The following is a 24,327-nucleotide window of genomic DNA, read 5'->3' as shown; positions in this document are numbered from 1 at the left end:
GTTTTATGGGTTTTTACACTCTTATGTAGGTGTCATAACCAGCAATAAAATAACTACCGTGGTAGGTTTTGTGGGTTTTTACACTCTTATGTAGTTGTCATAACCAGCCATAAAATAACTACCGTGGTAGGTTTTGTGGGTTTTTACACTCTTATGTAGGTGTCATAACCAGCAATAAAATAACTACCGTGGTTGGTTTTATGGGTTTTTACACCCTTATGTCGGTGTCATAACCAGCCATAAAATAACTATGTGGTAGGTTTTGTGAGTTTTTACACTCTTACGTAGGTGTCATAACCAGCCATAAAATAACTACCGTGGTAGGTGTCGTGGGTTTTTACACTCTTATGTAGGTGTCATAACCAGCCATAAAATAACACAATATATGTCAACAGGTGTAAACATGTGTCATGACAGTGTTATGACCATATTATAACAGGTTATGACGTGTTATGTCAGCTGTTATGACATGGTTATAACGTGCTGTGACGCTGGGTGTCAAGTGAAGTGTTAGCCAAATTAGGTTAATACACTAACAAAGTATGCTAGATTGAGTTAGGAAGGTGAAGACTTACTGGAGGTCCCGGTGGTCCTGGATGCCCCTGTGAAACAACAAAATCACAAAACATCTCAATCCGGTAGTTATAAATGCCTTTTTTAAGGCATTGTAGGGTTTTTAAATCAGTTTCATTATTTAAAACATCCTGCACTGCAAACACATACCTTTGGTCCTTGTAATCCCTGTTGATGAGCAAGAGGGAAAGAGAAAAAAATACGTAAATTCTGGGTACACTCAGGAAAAAAAGGTACCTACAGTAGTTGTCACTGGGGTACCCTACTTGTCACTGAGGTGGTACCCTGTAAGGTACGTCAATATTATACCTTTAGTCAGCGGTATATCATATTACTTATTACCCTTATAGGTTGTATTTGCAAAGAGGCAATTGTGTACCTCTTGGGTGACGAAATAGCACCTTTCTCACAGGTACAAATGTGCACCTACAGAAATGGTACACATTAGCTTTTTTAGGGTGCCACTACAGCCCTTTTGATAGACTTTTATTTAACAAGGGAAAAACACATTGAGATTAATTAAATAAATAGCAAATATTATATACACAATCAAACAAAACAAACACATTTATAAATATAAAAATCCCTAGCCTTTCTCCTAAACTGACCCAGAGACAACACCACATCCAAATGAAACATTACTTGGAGATTATTCCACATGATAGGGGCCTGGTAGGAAGAGGTTATTTTTAAGTGACAAGAATGCTGTAAAATGCCTGTTTAAACATTCTACATCCTTTTTCCTTTCTTTTTTTATAACACGCCGAGAAAAACAATTAGATATTGTAAGGAAAATGTCGACTCAACAACATTTGATATTAACAATAGCTTTTTTTTTATTGTCTCATGCGCTTACATAAATCCTTTAAAAAGACTACAGAGCTGCAAGTGGACAATACCCAGAAAACATGACCACATTGGCCCTGTTGGATATTCTGTGGGCATGGACTAGCTCCACCAGCAACACCAGTCCAGCACAGGCTAGCGCACACCAGCTTTACATGTGCTAGCACATGCTGGGCCAATTATTAGGTGGGTAACATAGCATGGGCCAAATGGGGAAGCCCACACTGGCCCCTAATGTGTTAGATGGGGTGAGTGTTTTATTCTGTTCTACTTGATAATGTAGCGGCGGGGGCTCATTAGAATATTTGGGGCGTGGTTTGCTTCCAGTTATTTTGTACAGCTGTTACTGAGAGTGTCATTCCAGATTGTACACTGCCATTTCAGTAGTCTTAATAAAGAACTTGAGTAAGTGCATGTGACACATAAAAGTATCTTACATAGTAACCTACTATGTTGATTTTTGGATACAATGCGAATCTGTTAAAACGGATCAATTGTCATAAGGTTGGGCCTATACCATGAGCTCATATTAGAACCCAAATGGCCCTCACCAGAGGAGGGCTTCCCTCAGCAAAGGACCAAATGTGTCGTTATTGGAGCAGACTGAATCAGTGAAGTGAAACAATACTAAAGTTGACCTTGGATTCCAGAGTAGGTATAGTAGTTAGGGGGGTTTGAGTACTGAAGTACTTACCATCTCTCCACGGATCCCCTTGTCTCCTTTAGGGCCCTGAGGAGATACGTGTATAGTCAGAATGATGAAGGATAGCAAGCAGCCATACCTAAATAAATATTGTTTAATTGATATGGACAAAATACTTACTGGACTTCCATCGGGCCCAATAATCCCCATCGGACCCATTACTCCACCTCTACCCTGGAGATGGAAGGAAAGAGGAAGAGAGTGATGAGTTCACGTCAATCTATAGCCCTGTTTATATCTGGTGCTAACATGCGTCCTTTGTTCCTGACTTCGTCCACATTCTGATTGTGCACACGTTTTGAGACTGGTGTAGACGATTAAAAGACTCCACAGGCAGTCGGGAATGCATTGTGTCTGGATATCTTACAAGTGTAGATGGATCTAGACAGTAAAACCCTTTAAATCATAATTGAGCCCTACAGACGAAGAACTGGATGTGCTTTTTGCATTTTCATTAAAAAAAAATCTCACACCAAATACAAACATACAAATACGAACAACGACTTTCAGACGCACACAAACAACGACAACATCTCATAAGCCCAGACCCCATCCCTAGGGCCTGCATTATTGTCTGCCATGTGGCCTTAAATTGTACCAATTTGTTTTTCTCAGTCGCCCAGGCAATTTAAATATTTCAAGAATAAATCAATTGTTTTTCCATTGTGTTAATGATGGCGGATTGATTTCCACGATTTTCATACATTTTTTTCAAGATCAGTGAGGTGAAGAGAATCGTCCATCCCAGTGGGTATCTCACTACACCACCATATGCCATATCTTGAAATATGCAGACAGACGGATTAAAAGTAAATTTACATTGTAATACTTCTGACAGACAACTTCCTAGCTCCGTCCCATAATTTGGGGACTTTATTGCATTCCCAGAAAGAATGGATTACTGAGTCATTGTAAATAAAAAGGTGTTCTTAACTGACTTGCCTAGTTAAATAAAGGTCAAATAAAATATATCAAAAATAGTTTTATACTTAAAACCTCTTATGGCTCAAAAATCAGCAGTAAGTATCAGCAGTGGAAAGAGGTGGCCATTTCAAACGGCCTCGTACTCAATTCTTGCTCGTTCAATATGCATATTATTATTACCTTTGGATATAAAACACCTTCTAGTTTCTAAAACAGGTTTAATTATTTCTCTAAGTGAAACATAACTCTTTTTACAGCCCATTTTCTGTAAAAAGTGACATTTCCAAGAAGCTATGTCTCTCTTCAAGATACTCTCTATAAAAGGCCTTGGCACTTAGGACTGTACAAACACGTCACACATCTTCCCCTGGTTGTCATGCGGAAGTGAGAGAAAAAATACTGATTATCTCTGTCAGGGACTGAAAAGAACCTCTTGAGTGATAAGTGCGCACTTTATTTTTTTTCTGGGCGCGAAGTAGAACTGGACTGCGCTCCTGGAAAACACTCGTTATAGGTGAATATTGACCTCCGCTTCGATTTTCTTTGATACATGTCACAATCTCATCCTAAAGTATGTTTTTTGAATATACTTTAATTATATTATTGAAATTTATTCTGGACTTTAGACGTGATGCGACGCAAGAATTTTGTCAAGACGGAGAGGTTAGCACGCATGGCCAGTGTGCCATGCTAATTCAACAGGGACACGTTCGTTCTAGGTCCAAATGAACACGGTTCTGAACAAAGGACCCTTTGGAGAACATTCTGATGGAAAATCAACAAAGATAAGGACCCAATTTGGGATGCTTTTTCATATATCTGTCGAACTGTGCTATCGCTAGCGTTTGACTAGAATCAATGCTGCTGTGTGTTAGCATTGTAGTAAGCTAATATAACGATATATTGTGTTTTCGCTTAAACACTTCAGAAATCGGAAATATTGTCTGTATTCACAAAATCTTCTCTTTCATAGCTATCCACCAATTTTTCTGAAATCTTTTCTGATGTGAAATTAGTAGTTGACGTTGGTGTCTGTTTTCTCTGGCTACTGCCGTGCGATTTCTGACTGTAGCTAGATGGTGGCTAAGATGGTAGCAGTAATGTAAAACTGATTTATAGCTAAAATATGCATTTTTTTTGAACAAAACATAGATTTATTGTGTAACATGTTATAGGACTGTCATCTGAGGTAGTTTTCTAGGTTATTTAGGTTGGTTTTAGGTTAGTAGGTTGGCTTGTGCATGCTACTTCATCCTACTTGTGCTGTGAAAAATGTCTGTCCTCTTTTTTATTTGGGTGTGAGCTAACATAAATATATGTGGTGTTTTCTCTGTAAAACATTTAAAAAATCGGACATGTTGGCTGGATTGACAGATGTTTATCTTTCAAAATGCTGTATTGGACTGTTAATGTGTGAAAGTTAAATATTTCAAAAATAGATTTTGAATTTCGCGCCCTGCACTTGCAGTGGCTGTTGTCATATTAAGCCCGGTGTCGGGCTTGCAGCCTGAAGAAGTTTTAAGACATATGACTCTAACGTTGTGCCTTTTACATTTTCAGATTTTTTAAACATCATTATCTGATGACTGTACCATCAAGAATTGTGAACAGATATAGAAGTAGATAGTAGTGTTACGGCTCTCGTTTGTTGAAGGAAGAGTGGACCAAAGCGCAGCGTGGAATGTGTTCGTGATTCTTTTATTTCAAAAACACTCAAACAAAATAACAAATGTGAAAACGAAAGCGCACAGTTCTGTCAGGCAGAAAACACGAAACAGAAAACAAGATCCCACAACCTAATGGTGGGGAAAAGGGCTGCCTAAGTATGATCCCCAATCAGAGACAACGATAGACAGCTGCCTCTGATTGGGAACCACACTCGGCCAAAAACAAAGAAACAGAAAACATAGAATGACCACCCAAATCACACCGTGACAAGTAGAGGTTGTGTCATTTCAGGTGGTGTAACATTCTAACTCCAAATTATTTATATTGTTTATACAAATGCAACTGCATCAGCTGTTCAAAATAATAAAACATGGAGATATTTTTCTTCTGTAAGAACAATATTATCCTGCCCTCTAAAATCATTGACAGGTGGCACCATTGACTTATGGCGTTAATATGTCTTAAAATAAATATTATTTAGAAAAAAATTGTGAAATTATTTGCATACAAGGAAATCTGGAGACAATGCGGACACTGTGGACAAATTAGAGACACATTTTAACACCATGTGTAGACGCAACAAACCTTGATCAGATAGTGATTGGATAATAATGATGAGTAGTTTTGAAGAAACTTGTGTGTCACTACTGTAGTCAAAAAATAGTTCTTAATATTCCGGGAAACTTTATGAATTGTATCTGAATTGAAATTTCTTGGTAAAAATGTGTAGCACTATTTTAGATATTTTAGAATATAAGATATTTTATGGATACTGTCCCTGACCTTGGTTCAAATAGCTTATTTTTCTTTCAAAAGAGACCAAGGTACAATTGCGCTAACTGACATCGGTTTGAAAAAAATCTGTGTTCGTACATGGTATAACCAATAAAGTGTTCAAGAGGGTAGGTTCGCACACAAGGTAGACATAGTACAATATCTTCTTTATGCAATTTTAATATATTTTCTCTAGCAGCAGCAAGGGAAATACTTTTTCACACAGATGTTTCAGACAAAGCTTTCTCCTGTGTGTGCAATCAATAAACCCATCACAGAATAGTCCCAAAAGTGCAAACCCAGCCCCTCTGGCACTTAAGGCAGGCTAAATCAAACAGATTAAGCCTAGTCCTAGACTAAAAAGCAAACTCAAAAACCCTTCCTCCAGAGTTCTTTTTCGTCTAGGACTAGGCTTGAGCTGTGTCCGGGAAACTAAACCTCAAAGTATTTGAAAGAAAACAAATACTACTTGAACCCAGGTTTGGTAGAGCCAGCATGCCGTAAATTACTGGTCTACAAAAGGCCTCTACTTACCATTGTGCCCTGTGGCCCTTTTGGTCCCTGTATGCCTTTTGGTCCCAAGTCACCTGGAGGCCCCTGGAAACATCAATGACAAACATTTATACAATCAGTATAACTTCCTGTGCAACACATGTATTACACCCCCCCCCCCCCATTTAAAGTATAGTAGTGATTTTAAACTATCACCCCATTTCAAGGATTCCTTATCTAGCTAAGATTATTGAATCCTTGATAAATGTACAACTTTGTTATTTTTTTTCCTGAGAAATATATTGTAACGACCCTGGGTTTATAAGCGCAGATATCGACGCTCGAGCATGCTTTTGGGGCACAGTCGATAGCACGCTGGACTTCGGGCTAGAAGGTCGAGGGTTCGAGACCTGCTCCCTGCTTGTTTCATTACAGTATTTTGAATGTAAACTAATCAGGGTTTAGGCCTGGGCATAACACTATTAGAGCAACCACTTTAGTTGTTAATGAACTTGTCAATGCTTTAGACACTAAAATGAAATGTGCTGCTTTGTTTGTGGAGAAGCTTTTGATAGTGTTGATCATGCTATTTTATTGAATAAGTTGTCCTCGATAGGCATGAGCTCTGATGCCTGTTCATGGTTTCATGATTATCTTAGCGACAAAACTCAGGACATCGTGATTGATGAGGTCCAAATTTCTTGGACAGAAAGGTACAGAAAGGTGTACCACAGGGGCCGATACTAGGACCTGTTCTTTTCACTATTTATATAAATGATGTCGGTCAATCTGTTAAAAATTGTACATTTAATCTATATGTGGATGATACTATTATGTACACAATTGCTCCGACTGCTGAACTGGCTCTGACAAGGCTACAGTCTGATTTTGCAGTTTTGCAGGACGCCCTTACTGTTTTAAAACTCGTATTTAATACAGGCAAAACTAAATACATGTTGTTTTCAGGTTCTCGTAACACTGTCTCAGATTAATTGTATCTTTACTCATTGGGTGGTTCTATTATCAAACGAGTCTCGACAATGATTTATCGTTTAAAAAACATACAACTGAGCTTGTAAAAAAACAAAGATTTATAGTGGGCTTTTTTTTGTTGTTGTACAGAAACAGATATTGTCTCTCTCTAGTCAGCAGGAAGCAGATTGTGCAGTCAACCTCTCGACCTGTTCTTGATTATGGTGATACTATTTATTAAAGTGCAGCTGCCTCTACTCTTACATTTCTCATAGTGCCCTTCGTTTCATCACACGAGTCAGTTTCAGTACTCATCATTGTATTCTTTACCAAAAAGTTAAATCACATTATTATGCTTTTTAAAAACTTTCATAGCCCTGCTCCACAAACTGCTGACTTACCTATAACAAGTTATCAAATCCGTTCACAGGGTTGGTTAACTCTGGAAACTCATTCGGAGTCTAGAGAGTTAGGTAAATCAGCCTTTAATTTCCTTGCACCTTTATGTGTGGAATGATAGACAGTACACTTTACAATTGGAGGAATTGGTGCCTCTAGGGCATTTCAGACTGTTGTTAGGGGACCGTTTTACTGAAGAATGTGTCTGTTCTTTCTGATTGTGCTTTGCTTTTGGTGTATAATAACGTGTATTGTATTTTGATGTGTGGTGCCATACAGGGGTCATCTGGAAAAAAGACCTTGGTTTCAGCATTGACTCCCTATCTAAATGTGGATGCTACCATGATTACGGATAATCATACTAACGATTCATTCAGGATTATCCATAATCATGGTAGCATCCACATTAATGTAGAAGTGTTTAGAAACATATTCTATTCTTATTTGCAAGAATAGAATAGAATAAAATTGTCAGAATACATTATTCACCATTCATTTCTATTGGGCACAAAATAATCTGGGCTATGGGACCTAATACAAACACACGATAACATCCGCACTATACACACATGTACACATTGATTTTGTGTTATAGATGTGTCGTAGTAGAGGCCTGAGGGCATACACTTAATGTTGTGAATTCTGTTATGAATGTATTATAATGTTTTTAAAATGTATAATTGCCTTAATTTTGCTGGACCCAAGGAAGAGTAGCTGCTGAATACAAATACAAATACTAAACGTTTGACTACTTTAATACGCATGTATGTGAATTTGTCCCAATACTTTTGGTCCCCTAAAATGGGGGGGAATATGTACAAAAAGTGCTGAAATTTCTAAATGGTTCACCAGATAAGGGTGAGAATACCCTCAAATTAAAGATGACAGTCTGTACTTTAACCTCAATCATTGTATCATGTCAAATCCTAAGTGCACAACCAAAGCAACAAAAACATTTGTCACTGTCCCAAGACTTTTGGAGCTCACTTTATGTATAATATATATATATATATATATATATATATATATATACATATATATACACATACAGTAGGTGGTGTAGTAGGTGGTGTAGTTCGGCTACATTTACATATACCCCTCGGCTGCCTGACGTGCATGTGTGTATGAACTCACTGTTGGTCCAAACACTCCCAGTATCCCTGGAAAACCCGGTTCTCCTGTATCACCCTGGAACAGAGCAGACACAGCAGTTAGGATGTGGCCCCAACAATGTGGGGCAACAACATTCCATCAATAGACCTACATCAGAAAACAGAAGTAAGCTAATACAGGAACCATGCTATGTGAACTTACCAGTATCATCAATGTCAATATTGATCTATATACATGTTGTTAGTTGGCTGAAACTTACAGGTTGTCCTTTGGGCCCCTGGTCCCCCTGTGGCCCTGGCAGTCCCATCCCACCCTTAAAGCCTCTCTTCCCTGAGGGTCCTGTCTGGCCTGGGAGGCCCCTTTCACCCTGGGAGAAGAAATCACATAGAGCCAACTGACATGAAGAATAGTAGTATGGAGTAGGTGCCTATTGCTCTACAATAACGTTACAAGACATTCTTTAAGTTGAGCTTAATTACATTTTAATTCAGTCAATTCAGGGGATGAATCGAAAAGGATTTAATGGCGATTTTACAATTATTGAATTGGAATTGTCATTCAATTATCCTTAGCCTATGTTTACACCCTGATGAAAACCCTTCCTCCATACACTCAACAACACAATTTCCATCTCTCTTACAGTACCTTTGGTCCGAAGGTTCCCATATCGCCCGGCAGTCCCAGCCCGCCGACTTTTCCACGGTAACCAGCTTTGCCAGGGAGACCGAACTCACCATCGCCACCATGCTCGCCCTACAGAGAGAGAGAGAGTAGATTTCTTTGTACTGTATTGTCCTGTTTATCATTATTATTCATTGGGTATTCTTATTGTGAAGAATGCGAAGCATGAGCCCCAGCTTTTTTTATATTTCACTTTTATTTAAGTTGGCAAGTCAGTTAAGAACAAAATCTTATTACAATAACGGCCTTGCCGTGTGGTAGCAGAGAAAACAGTCTATAACTTGGGTGACTGGAGTCTCTGACAATTTGACGGGCTTTCCTCTGACACCGCCTACTGTATCGGTCTTGGATGGCAGGAAGCTTGGCCCCAGCGATGTACTGGGCCGTGCGCACTACCCTCTGTAGCGCCTTACGGTGGGATGCCGAGCAGTTGCCATACCAGGCGGTGAAGCAAACGGTCAGGATGCTCTAGATGGAGCAGCTGTAGAACTTTTTGAAGATCTGGGAACCCATTCCAAATCTTTTCAGTCTCCTTTGGGGGAAAAGGTGCTGTTGTGCCCTCTTCACGACTGTCTTGGTGTGTTTGGACCATGATAGTTTGTTGGTGATGTGGACATCAAGGAACATGAAACTCTCGACCCGCTCCACTACAGCACCGTCGACGTTAATGGGGGCCTGTTTGACTCTCCTTTTCCAGTAGTCCACGATCATCTCCTTTGTATTGCTCACATTGAGGGAGAGGTTGTGGTCCTGGCACTACACTGCCAGGTCTCTGACCTCTTCCCTATAGGCTGGCTCAACGTTGTCGGGATCAGGCCTACCACTGTTGTGTCATCAGCAAACTTAATGATGGTGTTGGAGTCGTTCTTGGCCATGCAGTCATGGGTGAACAGGGAGTACAGGAGGAGACTAAGCACGCACCCCTGAGGGGCCCCTGTTATGAGGATCAGCGATGCAGATGTGTTGTTGCCTACCCTTACCACCTGTGGGCAGCCCGTCAGGAAGTCCAGAATCCAGTTGCAGAGGGAGGTGTTTAGTCCCAGGGTCCTTAGCTTAGTGATGAGCTTTGTGGGCACTATGGTGTTGAACGTTGATTTTCCTTTTGTCCAGATGTGAAAGGGCATTGTGGAGTGCAATAGAGATGGTGTCATCTGTGGATCTGTGGGGCGGTATGCAAATTGGAGTGGGTCCAGGGTGTCTGGGATGGTGGTGTTGATGTGAGCCATGACCAGCCTTTCAAAGCGTTTCATGGCTACAGATGTGAGTGCTACAGGGCAATAGTAATTTAGACAGGTTACGTTGGCATTCTTGGGCACAGGTACTACGGTGGTCTGCTTGAAACTTGGGGATGACAGATTGAGTCAGGAGGAGGTTGAAAATATCAGTGAATATACTTACCAACTGGTCAGCACATGCTCTGAGTATGCGTCTTGGTAATCCGTCTGGCCCCAAGGCCTTATAAATGTTAACCTGTTTAAAGTTCTTACATCGGCTACGGAGAGCGTGATCATACAGTTGTCCGGAACAGCTGGTGCTCTCATGCATGGTTCAGTGTAATGCGTCCCTTGAAGCGAGGATAAAAGGCATTTAGCTCGTCTGACAAAGCACCGGAGTCTGACAACTTGGATGGAAAATTACTGAGGGTAATAGCAGACGATATTGCCATTCCTATTTGCCATATCTTCAATCTAAGCTTACTAGAAAGTGTGTGCCCTCAGACCTGGAGGGAAGCAGAATTACACTGAACAAAAATATAAACGCAACATGTAAAGTGCTGGTCCCATGTTTCATGAGCTGAAATAAAAGATTGCAGAAATGTTCCATATGCGCAAAACGGGGGGTGCAGAGGGGTTTTTCTGTCTGTAATTAAGCCTATTTGTGGGGAAAAGCTCATTCCGATTGGCTGGGCCTGGCTTCCCAGTGGGTCGGCCTGGCTCCCAAGTGGGTGGGCCTATGCATTTATTTCAATTGACTGATTTCCTTATATGAACTGTAACTCGGCAAAATCGGAGAAATTGTTGCATGTTGCATACATTTTTTTGTGTTGGATAATTCCGCTGCCCAAGATTAGTAAAGCCCCCTTTACTGACTGAAATAGCTGACCAATCAGCCTGTTACCAAACCTTTGGATAACTTCTGAAAAAAATGGTGTTTGACCAGATACAATGCTATTTTACAGTAAACAAATTGACAACAGACTTTCAGCACGCTTATAGGAAAGGACATTCGACAAGCACAGCACTTACACAAATGGCTGATGATTGGCTGAGAGAAAATGACGATAAAAAGATTGTGGGAGCTGTTTTGTTAGACTTCAATGCGGCTTTTGACATTATCCATCATAGTCTGCTGATGGAAAAACGTAAGTGTTTTGGCTTTACACCCCCTGCTATATTATGGAACACAGAAGGTGATCTTTAATGGAAGTCTCTCAAACATAATCCAGGAAGAACTTTTTTCAATCTTTACTAATGATATGCCACTGGCCTTGAGTAAAGCCAGTGTGTCTAGGTATGCTTATGACTCAACACTATTCACATCAGCTACTACAACTACTGAAAAAGACAACTACTGACAAAAACACCACTACAACAGACCACAACCCCAGAACTACTGACAACAACCACATAGCTACTAACCACACAACTACTGACCACACCACAGCTACTGACCCCAACTACTGACCACAAATCCTAACCACAACCACATAACTATTGACCTCAACTAATAGCAAGAACCACACTACTGACTACAACCACACAAATAGTGAGCACACAACTACTAAACAACAAACCTACTGACCACAAACAAACAAAAAACTGACCACAAACACTATTGACCACGCAACTACTGACAAAGACAAGTACTGACCACAACCACACAACAACTGACCAAACAACTACTGACCACAAATACTCAACTTCTCTCAACCCCGCCCTGTGCAATTGGGTCCTGGAATTTATGACGGGCCGCCCCAGGTGGTGAAGGTAGGAAACAACATCTACACTTCGTTGACCCTCAACACTGGGGCCCCGCAAGGGTGTGTGCTCAGCCCCCTCCTGTACTCCCTGTTCACCCATGACTGCATGGCCATGCACGCCTCCAACTCAATCATCAAGTTTGCAGACGACACAACAGTAGTGGGCTTGATTATCAACAACGACGAGACAGCCTACAGGGAGGAGGTGAGGGCACTCGGAATGTGGTGTCAGGAAAACAACCCGTCACTCAACGTCAACAAAACAAAGGAGATGATTGTGGACTTCAGGAAACAGCAGAGGGAGCACCCCCCATCCACATCGACGGGACAGTAGTGGAGAAGGAGGAAGGTTTTAAGTTCCTCAGCGTACACATCACAGACAAACTGAAATGGTCCACCCACACAGACAATGTGGTGAGGAAGGCGCAACAGCGCCTCGTCAACCTCAGGAGGCTGAAGAAATTTGGCTTGTCACCTAAAACCCTGACAAACTTTAACAGATGCACAATTGAGAGCATCCTGTTGGGCTGTATCACTGCCTGGTACGGCAACTGCACCGCCCTCAACCACAAGGCTCTCCAGAGGGTGGTGCGGTCTGCACAACTCATCACTGGGGGCAAACTATCTGCCCTCCAAGACACCTACAGCACCCAATGTCACAGGAAGGCCAAAAAGATCATCAAGGACAACAACCACCCGAGCCACTGCCTGTTCACCCCGCTACCATCCAGGAGGCGAGGTCAATACAGGTGCATCAAAGCTGGGACCGAGAGACTGAAAAACAGCTTCTATCTCAAGGCCGTCAGACTGTTGAACAGCAATCACTAACTCAGAGGCTGCTGCCTACAAACAGACTCAAATCATTGGCCACTTTAAAACATTGATCACTAGTCACTTTAAATAATGCCACTTTAACAATGTTTACATATCTTACATTACTCATCTCATATGTATATACTGTATCTTATACCATCTATTGCATCTTGCCTATGCTGCTCGGCCATCGGTCCTCCATATATTTGAAAGTACATATTCTTATTCCATCCCTTTCGATTTGTGTGTATTAGGTAGTTGTTGTTAGATTAGTGTTTAGATATTACTGCACTGCACAAGCATTTTGCTACACTCGCATTAACATCTGCTAACCATGTGTATGTGACCAATAAAATGTGATTTGATTTTGATAACCACACAACTACTGACTAAACCTACTTACCATAAAACTACTGACAACACACCTACTGACCACAACTACCGAGCACACAACACAACTATTGACCACACGACTACTGAGAAAGAAATCTACTTGCCACAACCGCACAGCAACTGACCACACAACTACTGACAACAGCTACTCTCTACAACACAGCTACTCACCACAACTCCTAACCACAACTTTTAACCACAACCACACAACTACTGACTACAACCACACAAATAGTGACCACAAAACTACTAAACCACACAACTACTGACCACAACCACACAACTATTGAGCACACCACTACTGACCACAACTACTACTGACCACAACTACTGTCCAAAACTACTGACCACTACAGACTATCGATGGGCAATTGAAATTATTTCACTATTCAAATAATATAGTTAAAATACAACTTTTTAAAACTTCTTCTACTACCACAAAAGTACTTTAAAAGAGCCCCACAACTTTACTTGTAAAGTTACCATCTAGTTCGTATGATTCATTTCTGCCATCATGACTCAACTAGTTAGTAAGTTAATAGTTGTCAAATTACTTACAAATTCTCATAAATGTTACCAAATGTTTTTCTTGTGTCTTGGTGAATTGTTCAACCATTTTTCTTTGGCAATATGAATGTGTAATTTTGCTTTACTACACGGTATACCATTGCTTTATGGCAGTGCATTGTATTCTAATTGCTGAGGACTAATTGGTTCTAAGTTAGGTACAAACTTCGTAATCATGGCTAGCACATTGCTTTACCATTGACAGCTAAGAATTTGAATTCCGTGAACTGTTGTATTTTTATAATGTGCTGCCCTTACCAAACATTTCCACAAGTGGTAATGCACTCTCTCTTCACACGCTCTACTCACTGGCATGCCTTTGGACCCGTCCTTCCCTGAGACTCCGTCTACGCCTAGCACGCCCTCCAGCCCCTCTCTCCCCACCATGCCTCTCGGGCCATGGAGACCAACCACACCCTGAGGAAGAAGAAAGACAAAATAAGCAAGAAGGATAAAGAAAAAGGGAGAACGAGCCATCAGCACCAAATGTGTGAGTAAGCCCTGTCAAGGTTTTGGTGTGATATCACAGGATTCTTGTAATTAATATGGCCAACTATTAATGTAAACAGGTTAAGTACTGCAAGGTTTTATACAGTCAAATGTGATTTTAATTTTTTTTTTATAAAGAACTGTACAAATGAAACATATGTGAAGTCCATATCAAATATAATTTAAAAAAATGTAAAATATGCATGATACGAACGGATATATAGTAGTTGTGTGGCTGTGATATATACAGTTGAAGTCAGAAGTTTACATACACCTTAGCCAAAATCACTTAAACTCAGTTTTTCACAATTCCTGACATTTAATCCTAGTATAAATTCCCTGTCTTAGGTCAGTTAGGATCATCACTTTATTTTAAGAATGTGAAATGTCAGAATAATAGTAGAGAGAATGATTTATTTCAGCTTTTATTTCTTTCATCACATTCCCAGTGGGTCAGAAGTTTTACATACACTCAATTATTATTTGGTAGCATTGCCTTTAAATTGTTTAACTTGGGTCAAATGTTTCAGGTAGCCTTCCACAAGCTTCCCACAATAAGTTGAGTGAATTTTGGCCCATTCCTCCTGACAGAGCTGGTGAACTGAGTCAGGTTTGTAGGCCTCCTTGCTCGCACACGCTTTTTCAGTTCTGCCCACACATTTTCTATGGGATTGAGGTCAGGGCTTTGTGATTGACTTTTTTTTTCCTAAGCCATTTTGCCACAACTTTGGAAGTATGCTTGGGGTCATTGTCCATTTGGAAGACCCCATTTGCGACCAAGCTTTAACTTCCTGACTGATGTCTTGAGATGTTGCTTCAATATATCCACATAATTTCCCTTCCTCATGATGCCATCTATTCTGTGGAGTGCACCAGTCCCTCCTGCAGCAAAGCACCCCCACAACATGATGCTGCCACCCCTGTGCTTCACGGTTGGGATGGTGTTCTTCGGCTTGCAAGCCTCCCCCTTTTTCCTCCAAACATAACGATAGTCATTATGGCCAAATAGTTATATTTTTGTTTCATCAGACCAGACGACATTTCTCCAAAAAGTACGATCTTTGTCCCCATGTGCAGTTGCAAACCGGGGGTTTGTATAGTTTGATTTACACAACATGCCTACCACTTTGAAGATGCTAAATATTTTTATTATGAAACAAACAAGAAATAAGACAAAAAAACTGAAAACTTGAGCACGCATAACTACAAAACTATTCACCCCCCAAAGTCAATACTTTGTAGCTCCACCTTTTGCAGCAATTACAGCTGCAAGTCTCTATAAGCTTGGCACATCTAGCCACTGGGATTTTTGCCCATTCTTCAAGGCTAAACTGCTCCAGCTCCTTCAAGTTGGATGGGTTCCGCTAGTGTACAGCAATATTTAAGTCAAACCACAGATTCTCAATTGGATTGAGGGCTGGGCTTTGACTAGGCCATTCCAAGACATTTAAATGTTTCCCCTTTAAACCACTGGAGTGTTGCTTTAGCAGTAAGCTTAGGGTCATTGTCCTGCTGGAAGGTGAACCTCCGTCCCAGTCTCAAATCTCTGGAAGACTGAAACAGGTTTCCTTCAAGAATTTCCCCATCCATCATTCCTTCAATTCTGACCAGTTTCCCAGTCCCTGCTGATGAAAAACATCCCCACAGCATGATGCTGCCACCAACCATGCTTCACTGTGGGGATGGTGTTCTCGGGGTGATGAGAGGTGTTGGGTTTGCGCCAGACATAGCGTTTTCCTTGATGGCCAAAAAGCTGAATTTTAGTCTCATCTGACCAGAGTTCCTTCTTCCATAATTTTGGGGAGTCTCCCACATGCCTTTTGGCAAACACCAAACGTGTTGCTTATTTTTTTCTTAAAGCAATGGCTTTTTTTCTGGCCACTCTTCCGTAAAGCCCAGCTCTGTGGAGTATACGGCTTAAAGTGGTCCTATGGACAGATACTCCAATCTCCACTGTGGAGCTTTGCAGCTCCTTCAGGGTTATCTTTGGTCTCTTTTTTGCCTCTGATTAATGCCCTCCTTGCATGGTCCGTGAGTTTTGGTGGGCAGCCCTCTCTTGGCAGGTTTGGGGTGGTGCCATATTCTTTACATTTTTTTCCAATTTTTTTGTTCAAAGTTTCAGTTTTTTTTTTATAACACCACCCTGATCTGTACTTCTCCACAACTTTGTCCCTGACCTGCTTGGAGAGTTCCTTGGTCTTCATAGTGCCGCTTGCTTAGTGGTGCCCCTTGCTTTGTAGTGTTGCAGACTCTGGAGCCTTTCAGAACAGGTGTATATATACGGAGATCGTGTGACAGATCATGTGACACTTAAGATTGCACACAGGTGGACTTTATTTAACTAATAATGTGACTTCTGAAGGTAATTAGTTGCACCAGATCTTATTTAGGGGGTTCATAGCAAAGGGGGTGAACACACATACACGCACCACTTTTCCATTTTCTTTGTGTGAATATTTTGAAACAAGTAATTTTTTTAATTTCACTTCACCAATTTGGACTATTTTGTGTATGTCCATTACATGAAATCCAAATAAAAATCCATTTAAATTACAGGTTGTAATGAAAAAAAATAGGAGAAATGAATACTTTTGCAAGGCACTGTAATCTACAACTCAATTAGGCTGATAGAAATCAAGGTGAGATGCACAACCAAACTCTGATTTGAACGTTAGCAAACTATGACAGTTCTGTCTATGCTGTTTTTGTTCCACTCAAGTTTTGAAGATCAGCCATGAAAACCTTTCGAAAACATGAGGTCATGTCCAAGCATTTCCCCAAAATCCAACATGCTGTGATATATGAAGACTGAAATGTAGACTAAACAAAATGCTGATAACATAATCAGTCGTGGACTAGAGACAGGACCAGAGCGAAATCTACTCCTTACCAGCGATCCTCTGCTTCCGGATTCTCCTCTCTGACCCAGTTTGCCTTTCTGACCCTAAACAGACAATGAAATAGAGCGAAGGAGAGAGTGAGAGAGAAAAACAGAAAGAAAAAACACTAAATTCACATAGAAATGGCAAAAGGCACTGTCAAAATGGCATGAGAATGGCTAATTCCCATGTATGAGTTGTGTATAGTTAGGCGTCAGGGTCATAGGTGGATAAATGTGCACTATCTGCACAGTTCAGTAACATGTTCACAGACACACCCAAACACAAAGACTATGCAATGTTTAGGTGTGTGCAACAAATATGGTGATAATGTTTGACATCCTTACTTGATCTCCTTTGGATCCTTTGGGCCCGTGTTGTCCATGAGGTCCTGGGTGTCCCTAGGACATCAGATCAGTGAACATCAGATAAAGGATAGGCAGATTTGATGAACAGCAACGAGTATACCATTATTAAAGGACCAATGAATATAGTGTATTTATAGTTGCGCTAACACAAGTAAATGACCTCGACTAACCTGTACTCCTGCACATTGCCTCGCTTACCGGTACCCCCTCGTTATTATTATTCTACTGTGTTACTTTTTATACTTTAGTTTATTCAGTCAATATTTTCTAAACCGCGTTGTTGGTTAAGGGCTTGTAAGTAAGCATTTCAAGGTAAGGTCTACATCTGTTATATTTGGTGCATGTGACAAATAAAATTGTATTTCAGTTTATTTGAATCAATAACAGTTTCAAAGACCTTTTATTTATATATAATCGATTTTGACCTTCCTGGTTTGGAAATTTGACCATTTGGAAATAGGAAAAGACTGAACAATAAATTGAAGGTGTCTAGCAAGACATTTGGAGAACAACAGTCAAATCAAATCAAATTTTATCGGTCACATACACATATTTATCCGATGTTATTGAGGGTGTAGCGAAATGCTTGTGTTCCTCGCTCCAACAGTGCAGTAGTATCTGACAGTTCAGAACAATACACACAAATCTCAAAGTAAAATAATGGAATTAAGAAATATATAAATATTAGGATGAGCAACGTCAAAATGGCATTAACTAAAATACAATAGAATACAGTAGAATACATATGAAATGAGTAAAGCAGTGTGTTTTAAAGGTGACTAGTGTTCCATTATTCATGTGACCAGTGATTCCATGTCTATGTACATAGGGCAGCAGCCTCTAAGGTGCAGGGTTGAGTAACCGGGTGGTAGCCAGCTGGCTAGTGATGGCTATTTAAGTCTGATGATCTTGAGATAGAAGCTGTTTTTCAGTCTCTCGGTCCCAGCTTTGATGCACCTGTACTGATCTCGCCTTCTGTTCTGGATGATAGCGGGGTGAACAGGTCGTGGCTCCGGTGGTTGATGTCCGTGATGATCTTTTTGGCCTTCCTTTGACGTCTCCTGTCTGAGCTGTTGAATTGCAAGTCTCTGTACTGACGTTTTGCCTGTTTGATTGCCTGACGGAGGGAATAACTACAATGTTTTTATTCAACCATTTTCCCAGTCACTTTGATTGGTTAAATACTGTGGTTCATGCTTTCAGTTTTGCGCGAATGCTGCCATCTATCCATGTTTTTTGGTTTGGGTAGGTTTTAATAGTCACAGTAGGAACAACATCCCCTATACACTTCCGGATGAACTCAGCCACTGTGTCCATCGTCATTGTTATTCTCACAGGTAACCCAGAACATATCCCAGTCCGCATGATCAAATCAAACTTGAAGCATGGATTCCGATTGGTCAGGCCAGCGTTGAACATACCTTAGCATGGGTACTTCCTGTTTGAGTGTCTGCCTATATGAAGGGAGGAGCAGGATAGAGTCATGATCTGATTTGCCAACGGGAGGGAGGGGGAGGGCCTTGTAACCATCCCAGAAGGGGGAGTGACAATGGTCGAGAGTTTTTGATGCGCGAGTACTACAGACAATGTGTCAATAGAACTTTGAGAGTGTTTTCCTCAAATCTGCTTTGTTAAAATCCCCAACTACAATAAATGCGGCCTCAGGATATGTGGTTTCCAGTTTGCACAAAGTCCAGTGTAGTTTCTAGAGGGCCGTAGTGGTATCAGCTTGAGTGGAAATGTAAATGGCTTTGACTATAACCGAAGAGAATTCTCTTGGGCTGTAATACGGTCAGCATTTGATTGTGAGGTATTCTAAGTCGGGTGAGCAAAAGGACTTGAGTTCCTGTACGTTATCACAATACATTTACATTTACATTTAAGTCATTTAGCAGACGCTCTTATCCAGAGCGACTTACAAATTGGTGCATTCACCTTTGATAATCAGTGACACACACTTTACAATAGTACATCTAACTCTTTTAAGGGGGGGGTTAGAAGGATTACTTTACCTATCCTAGGTATTCTTAAAGAGGTGGGTTTCAGGTGTCTCCGGAAGGTGGTGATTGACTCCGCTGACCTGGCGTCGTGAGGGAGTTTGTTCCACCATTGGGGTTGCCAAGAGCAGCGAACAGTTTTGACTGGGCTGAGCGGGAACTGTACTTCCTCAGAGGTAGGGAGGCGAGCAGGCCAGAGGTGGATGAACAATCACACCATGAGTAGTTAATCATGAAACATACAATACCCCTTTCTTCTTCCCGGAAAGTTCTTTATTCCTTTCTGCGCGATGTTCTTAGAACTCAGCTGGCTGTATGGACTGGGACAGTATATCCGGAGAGAGCCATGATTTTGTGAAACAGAGTATGTTACAGTCCCTGATGTCGATCTGGAAGTAGATCCTCGCCCTGAGCTCATCTACTTTAATGTCCAGGGACTGAACATTAGTGAGTAATATACTCGGAAGTGGTGGATGGTGTGCATGCCTCCTGAGTCGGACTAGAAGTCCACTCTGATTATCTCTTCTCCGCTGGCTGCGAGGAGCAGGCTTCGGGAAAATTGGGTGGATAGCTATCAATTTGAAAGTTTTAAGGGACACACATGGAATACATTGCCCAGCGAAATTCTTACTTGCAGGTTCATTCTCGACAATGAAACAACAATAAGAAATAATAAAAGATAAGAGTTACGAACATAAACTAAATGACAGTAGAATCGAATAATAGATGTTAGCATAAGTAAATTACAGGAATGCACAATTTATAGTCCAATATTTACATGTGTATTGGGGAAGAGTCTGGTAGCAGCGGTTGAATGTGTTAAGCAGGAATGTATACAGTTGAAGTCGGGAAGTTTACATACACCTTAGCCAAATACATTTAAACTCAGCTGAGAGAATGATTTACTTCAGCTTTTATTTCTTTCATCACATTCCCAGTGGGTCAGAAGTTTACATACACCCAATTAGTATTTGGTAGCATTGCCTTTAAATTGCTTAACTTGGGTCAAAGTTTCGGGTAGCCTTCCACAAGCTTCCCACAATAAGTTGGGTGTGTTTTTGCTAATTCCTCCTGACAGAGCTGGTGTAACGGAGTCAGGTTAGTAGGCCTCCTTGCTCGCACACGCTTTTTCAGTTTTGCACACAAATTTTCTATGGGATTGAGGTCTGGGCTTTGTGATGGCCACTCCAATACCTTGACTTTGTTGTCCTGAAGCCATTTTGCCACAACTTTGGAAGTATGCTTGGGGTCATTGTACATGTGGAAGACCCATGTCCATTTAGAAGACCCAAGACGGATGTCTTGAGATGTTGCTTCAATATATCCACATACTTTTCCTTTCCCATGATGCCATATATTTTGTGAAGTGCACCAGTCCCTCCTGCTGCAAAGCATCCCCACAACATGATGCAGCCACCCCTGTGCTTCATGGTTGGGATGGTGTTCTTCGGCTTGCAAGCATCCCCCTTTTTCCTCCAAACATAACGATGGTCATTATGGCCAAACAGTTCTATTTTTGTTTCATCAGACCAGAGGACATTTCTTCAAAAAGTATGATCTTTGTCGCCATGTGCAGTTGGAAACCGTAGTCTAGCTTTTTTATGTCGGTTTTGGAGCAGTCGCTTCTTCCTTGCTGAGCGGCCTTTCAGGTTATGTCGATATAGGACTCGTTTTACTGTGGATATAGATACCTTTGTACTGTTTCCTCCAGCATCTTCACAAGGTCCTTTGTGTCATGTTTGTCATTGATTATCATGTCTTGTCCCTGTGCTTCCCTTCTATTCGTTTCCCTCTGCTGGTCTTATTAGGTTCTTTCCCTCTTTCTATCCCTCTCTCTCCCCTCCCTTCTCCCTCTCTCGCTCTCTCTCTCTATCGTTCCGTTCCTGCTCCCAGCTGTTCCTCATTCTCCTAACTACCTCATTTACTCTTTCACCCTGTCCCCTATTTTGCCCTCTGATTAGAGTCCCTATTTCTCCCTCTGTTTTCCGCTTCTGTCCTTGTCGGATCCTTGTTTGATGTTTGCTGTTCTGTGTCCTTGTTCCGCCCTGTCGTGTTTTTGCCTTCTTCAGATGCTGCGTGTGAGCAGGTGTCTATGTCAGCTACGGCCTGTGCCTTCCCGAAGCGACCTGCAGTCTGTGGTCGCGTCTCCAGTCGTTCCTCTCTACTGACGAGAGGATTTCAGTTTTCCTGTTTTGGATTTACCTAAGATAATATCCAGGAGTATCGTTTTTTGTTTAAGACTGGAAAAAGACTCTGTTTCTATTAAGTCGCTTTTGGGTCCTCATTCACCAGCATAACAGAAGGATCGACGCAAGAATGGACCCAGCGACTACGGTTCTCGCAACACTGCCGTCGAGTTCCAGGGAGCAATGCTCGGCAGACACGAGCAGGAATTGTCTGCTGCTCGTCATGCCGTTGAGACCCTGGCCGCTCAGGTCTCCGACCTCTCAGGACAGTTTCAGAGTCTTCGTCTCGTGCCACCAGCTACTTCCTGGTCTTCCGAGTCTCCGGAACCTAGGGTTAAATAACCCACCATGTTACTCTGGGCAGCCACACTGAGTGTGCTCCTTTCTTCTCACCCAGTGTGATATTGTGTTCTCTCTCCAGCCCAACACATACTCAAGAGAGAGAGCTCGGATCGCTTACGTCATATCACTCCTTACTGGTCGGGCTCGGGAGTGGGGCACAGCTATCTGGGAGGCAGGGCTGAGTGTTCTAACGATTATCAGAACTTTAAAGAGGAGATGAATACGGGTTTTTGATCGTTCAGTTTTTGGGAAGGAGGCTTCCAGGGCCCTGGCTTCCCTATGTCAAGGTGATCGATCCATAACGGATTACTCTATAGAGTTTCGCACTCTTGCTGCCTCCAGTGACTGGAACGAGCCGGCGTTGCTCGCTCGTTTTCTGGAGGGCCTCCACGCTGAGGTTAAGGATGAGATTCTCTCCCGGGAGGTCTTCCAGCGTGGACTCTTTGATTGCACTCGCCATCCGCATAGAACGCGGGTAGATCTTCGTCCCCGAGCTCGTGGAAGAGAGCTCGGTTAACGGTGTTCCCCCTCTCCGCATCTCAACCATCTCCTCCCACCGGCTCAGAGACTGAGCCCATGCAGCTGGGAGTATTCGCATCTCACTAAGAGAGGAACGGAGAATCACCAACCGCTTGCTCTATTGCGGTTCTGCTGGACTTTTGTCATGTCATGTCCAGTAAAGCCAGAGCTCATCAGTAAGCGGAGGGCTACTGGTGAGCGCTACTACTCAGGTCTCTCCATCAAGATCTTGTACTACCTTGCGGTCCATCTACGCTGGACGCGGTTCGGCTGCTTCCTGCAGTGCCTTGATAGACTCTGGGGCTGAGGGTTGTTTTATGGACGAAGCATGGGCTCGGAAAATGACATTCCTCTCAGACAGTTAGGGAAGCCCACGCCCATGTTCGCCTTAGATGGTAGTCTTCTCCCCAGTATCAGATGTGAGACACTACCTTTAACCCTCACAGTATCTGGTACCACAGTGAGACCATTTCTTTTTGATTTTCGTTCACCTTTTACACCTGTTGTTTTGGGTCATCCCTGGTGTATGTCATAATCCTTCATTAATGGTCTAGTAATTCTATCCTATCCTGGAACGTTTCTTGTCATGTGAAGTGTTTAATGTCTGCTATCCTCCTGTTTCTTCTGTCCCCTCTTTCCAGGAGAAACTGGTGATTGACAGGAGTGCGGAGGAATATCATGATCTGCGCACGGTCTTCAGTCGGTCAGAGCCAACTCTCTTCTCTCTCACCGGTCGTATGATTGTTGTATTGATCTCCTTCCGGGGACCACTCCCCCTCGGGGTAGACTATACTCTCTGTCGGCTCCCGAACGTAAGGCTCTCGAGGATTATCTGTCTGTTTCTCTCGACGCGGTACCGTGGTGCTTCTTCCTCTCCCGCCGGAGCAGGGTTTTTTTTGTTAAGAAGAAGGACGGTACTCTGCGCCCCTGCGTGGATTATCGAGGGCTGAATGACATAACGGTTAAGAATCGTTATCCGCTTCCCCTTATGTCGTCAGCCTTCGAGATTCTGCAGGGAGCCAGGTTCTTTACTAAGTTGGACCTTCGTAACGCTTACCATCTCGTGCGCATCAGAGAGGGGGACGAGTGGAAAACGGCGTTTAACACTCCGTTAGGGCATTTTGAATACCGGGTTCTGCCGTTCGGTCTCGCTAATGCTCCAGCTGTCTTCAGGCATTAGTTAATGATGTACTGAGAGACATGCTGAACATCTTTGTTTTCGTTTACCTTGACGATATCCTGATTTTTTCACCGTCACTCGAGATTCATGTTCAGCACGTTCGACGTGTACTCCAGCGCCTTTTAGAGAATTGTCTCTACGTGAAGGCTGAGAAGTGCGCCTTTCATGTCTCCTCTGTCACATTTCTCGGTTCTGTTATTCGCTGAAGGCATTCAGATGGATCCCGCTAAGGTCCAGGCTGTCAGCGATTGGCCGTTCCTAAGTCACGTGTCGAGTTGCAGCCTTTCTCGGTTTCGCTAATTTCTATCGGCGTTTCATTCGTAATTTCGGTCAAGTGGCTGCCCCTCTCACAGCTCTGACTTCTGTCAGACGTGCTTTAAGTGGTCCGGTTCCGCCCAGGGAGCTTTTGAATCTCCTACGAAGCTTTTACTCCGCTCCTATCCTTGTTACTCCTGACGTCACTAAAACA

The 24,327-nt window shown here is 42.1% G+C and overlaps 1 protein-coding gene across 1 annotated transcript in view; it reads right to left on the bottom strand.

Moving 5' to 3' along the window:
• The window catches only part of LOC111961212 (collagen alpha-1(XXVII) chain B-like), a 210,349-nt gene that overhangs the window by 10,789 nt on the left and 175,233 nt on the right, over window positions 1-24,327 (bottom strand). The window contains 11 exon segments of the mRNA XM_023983294.2: window positions 576-602; window positions 724-741; window positions 2,114-2,149; window positions 2,243-2,296; window positions 6,023-6,085; window positions 8,486-8,539; window positions 8,724-8,831; window positions 9,110-9,217; window positions 14,208-14,315; window positions 17,278-17,331; window positions 17,614-17,667. Of these exon segments, the coding sequence (XP_023839062.1) occupies window positions 576-602; window positions 724-741; window positions 2,114-2,149; window positions 2,243-2,296; window positions 6,023-6,085; window positions 8,486-8,539; window positions 8,724-8,831; window positions 9,110-9,217; window positions 14,208-14,315; window positions 17,278-17,331; window positions 17,614-17,667 (684 nt within the window).

The sequence above is a fragment of the Salvelinus sp. IW2-2015 genome, linkage group LG4q.1:29, assembly GCF_002910315.2.
Source record: "Salvelinus sp. IW2-2015 linkage group LG4q.1:29, ASM291031v2, whole genome shotgun sequence".
Lineage (NCBI taxonomy): Eukaryota > Metazoa > Chordata > Actinopteri > Salmoniformes > Salmonidae > Salvelinus > Salvelinus sp. IW2-2015.
The sequence above is the reverse complement of the archived record's forward strand: the minus strand, read 5'-3'. Positions and strand labels throughout refer to the sequence as shown.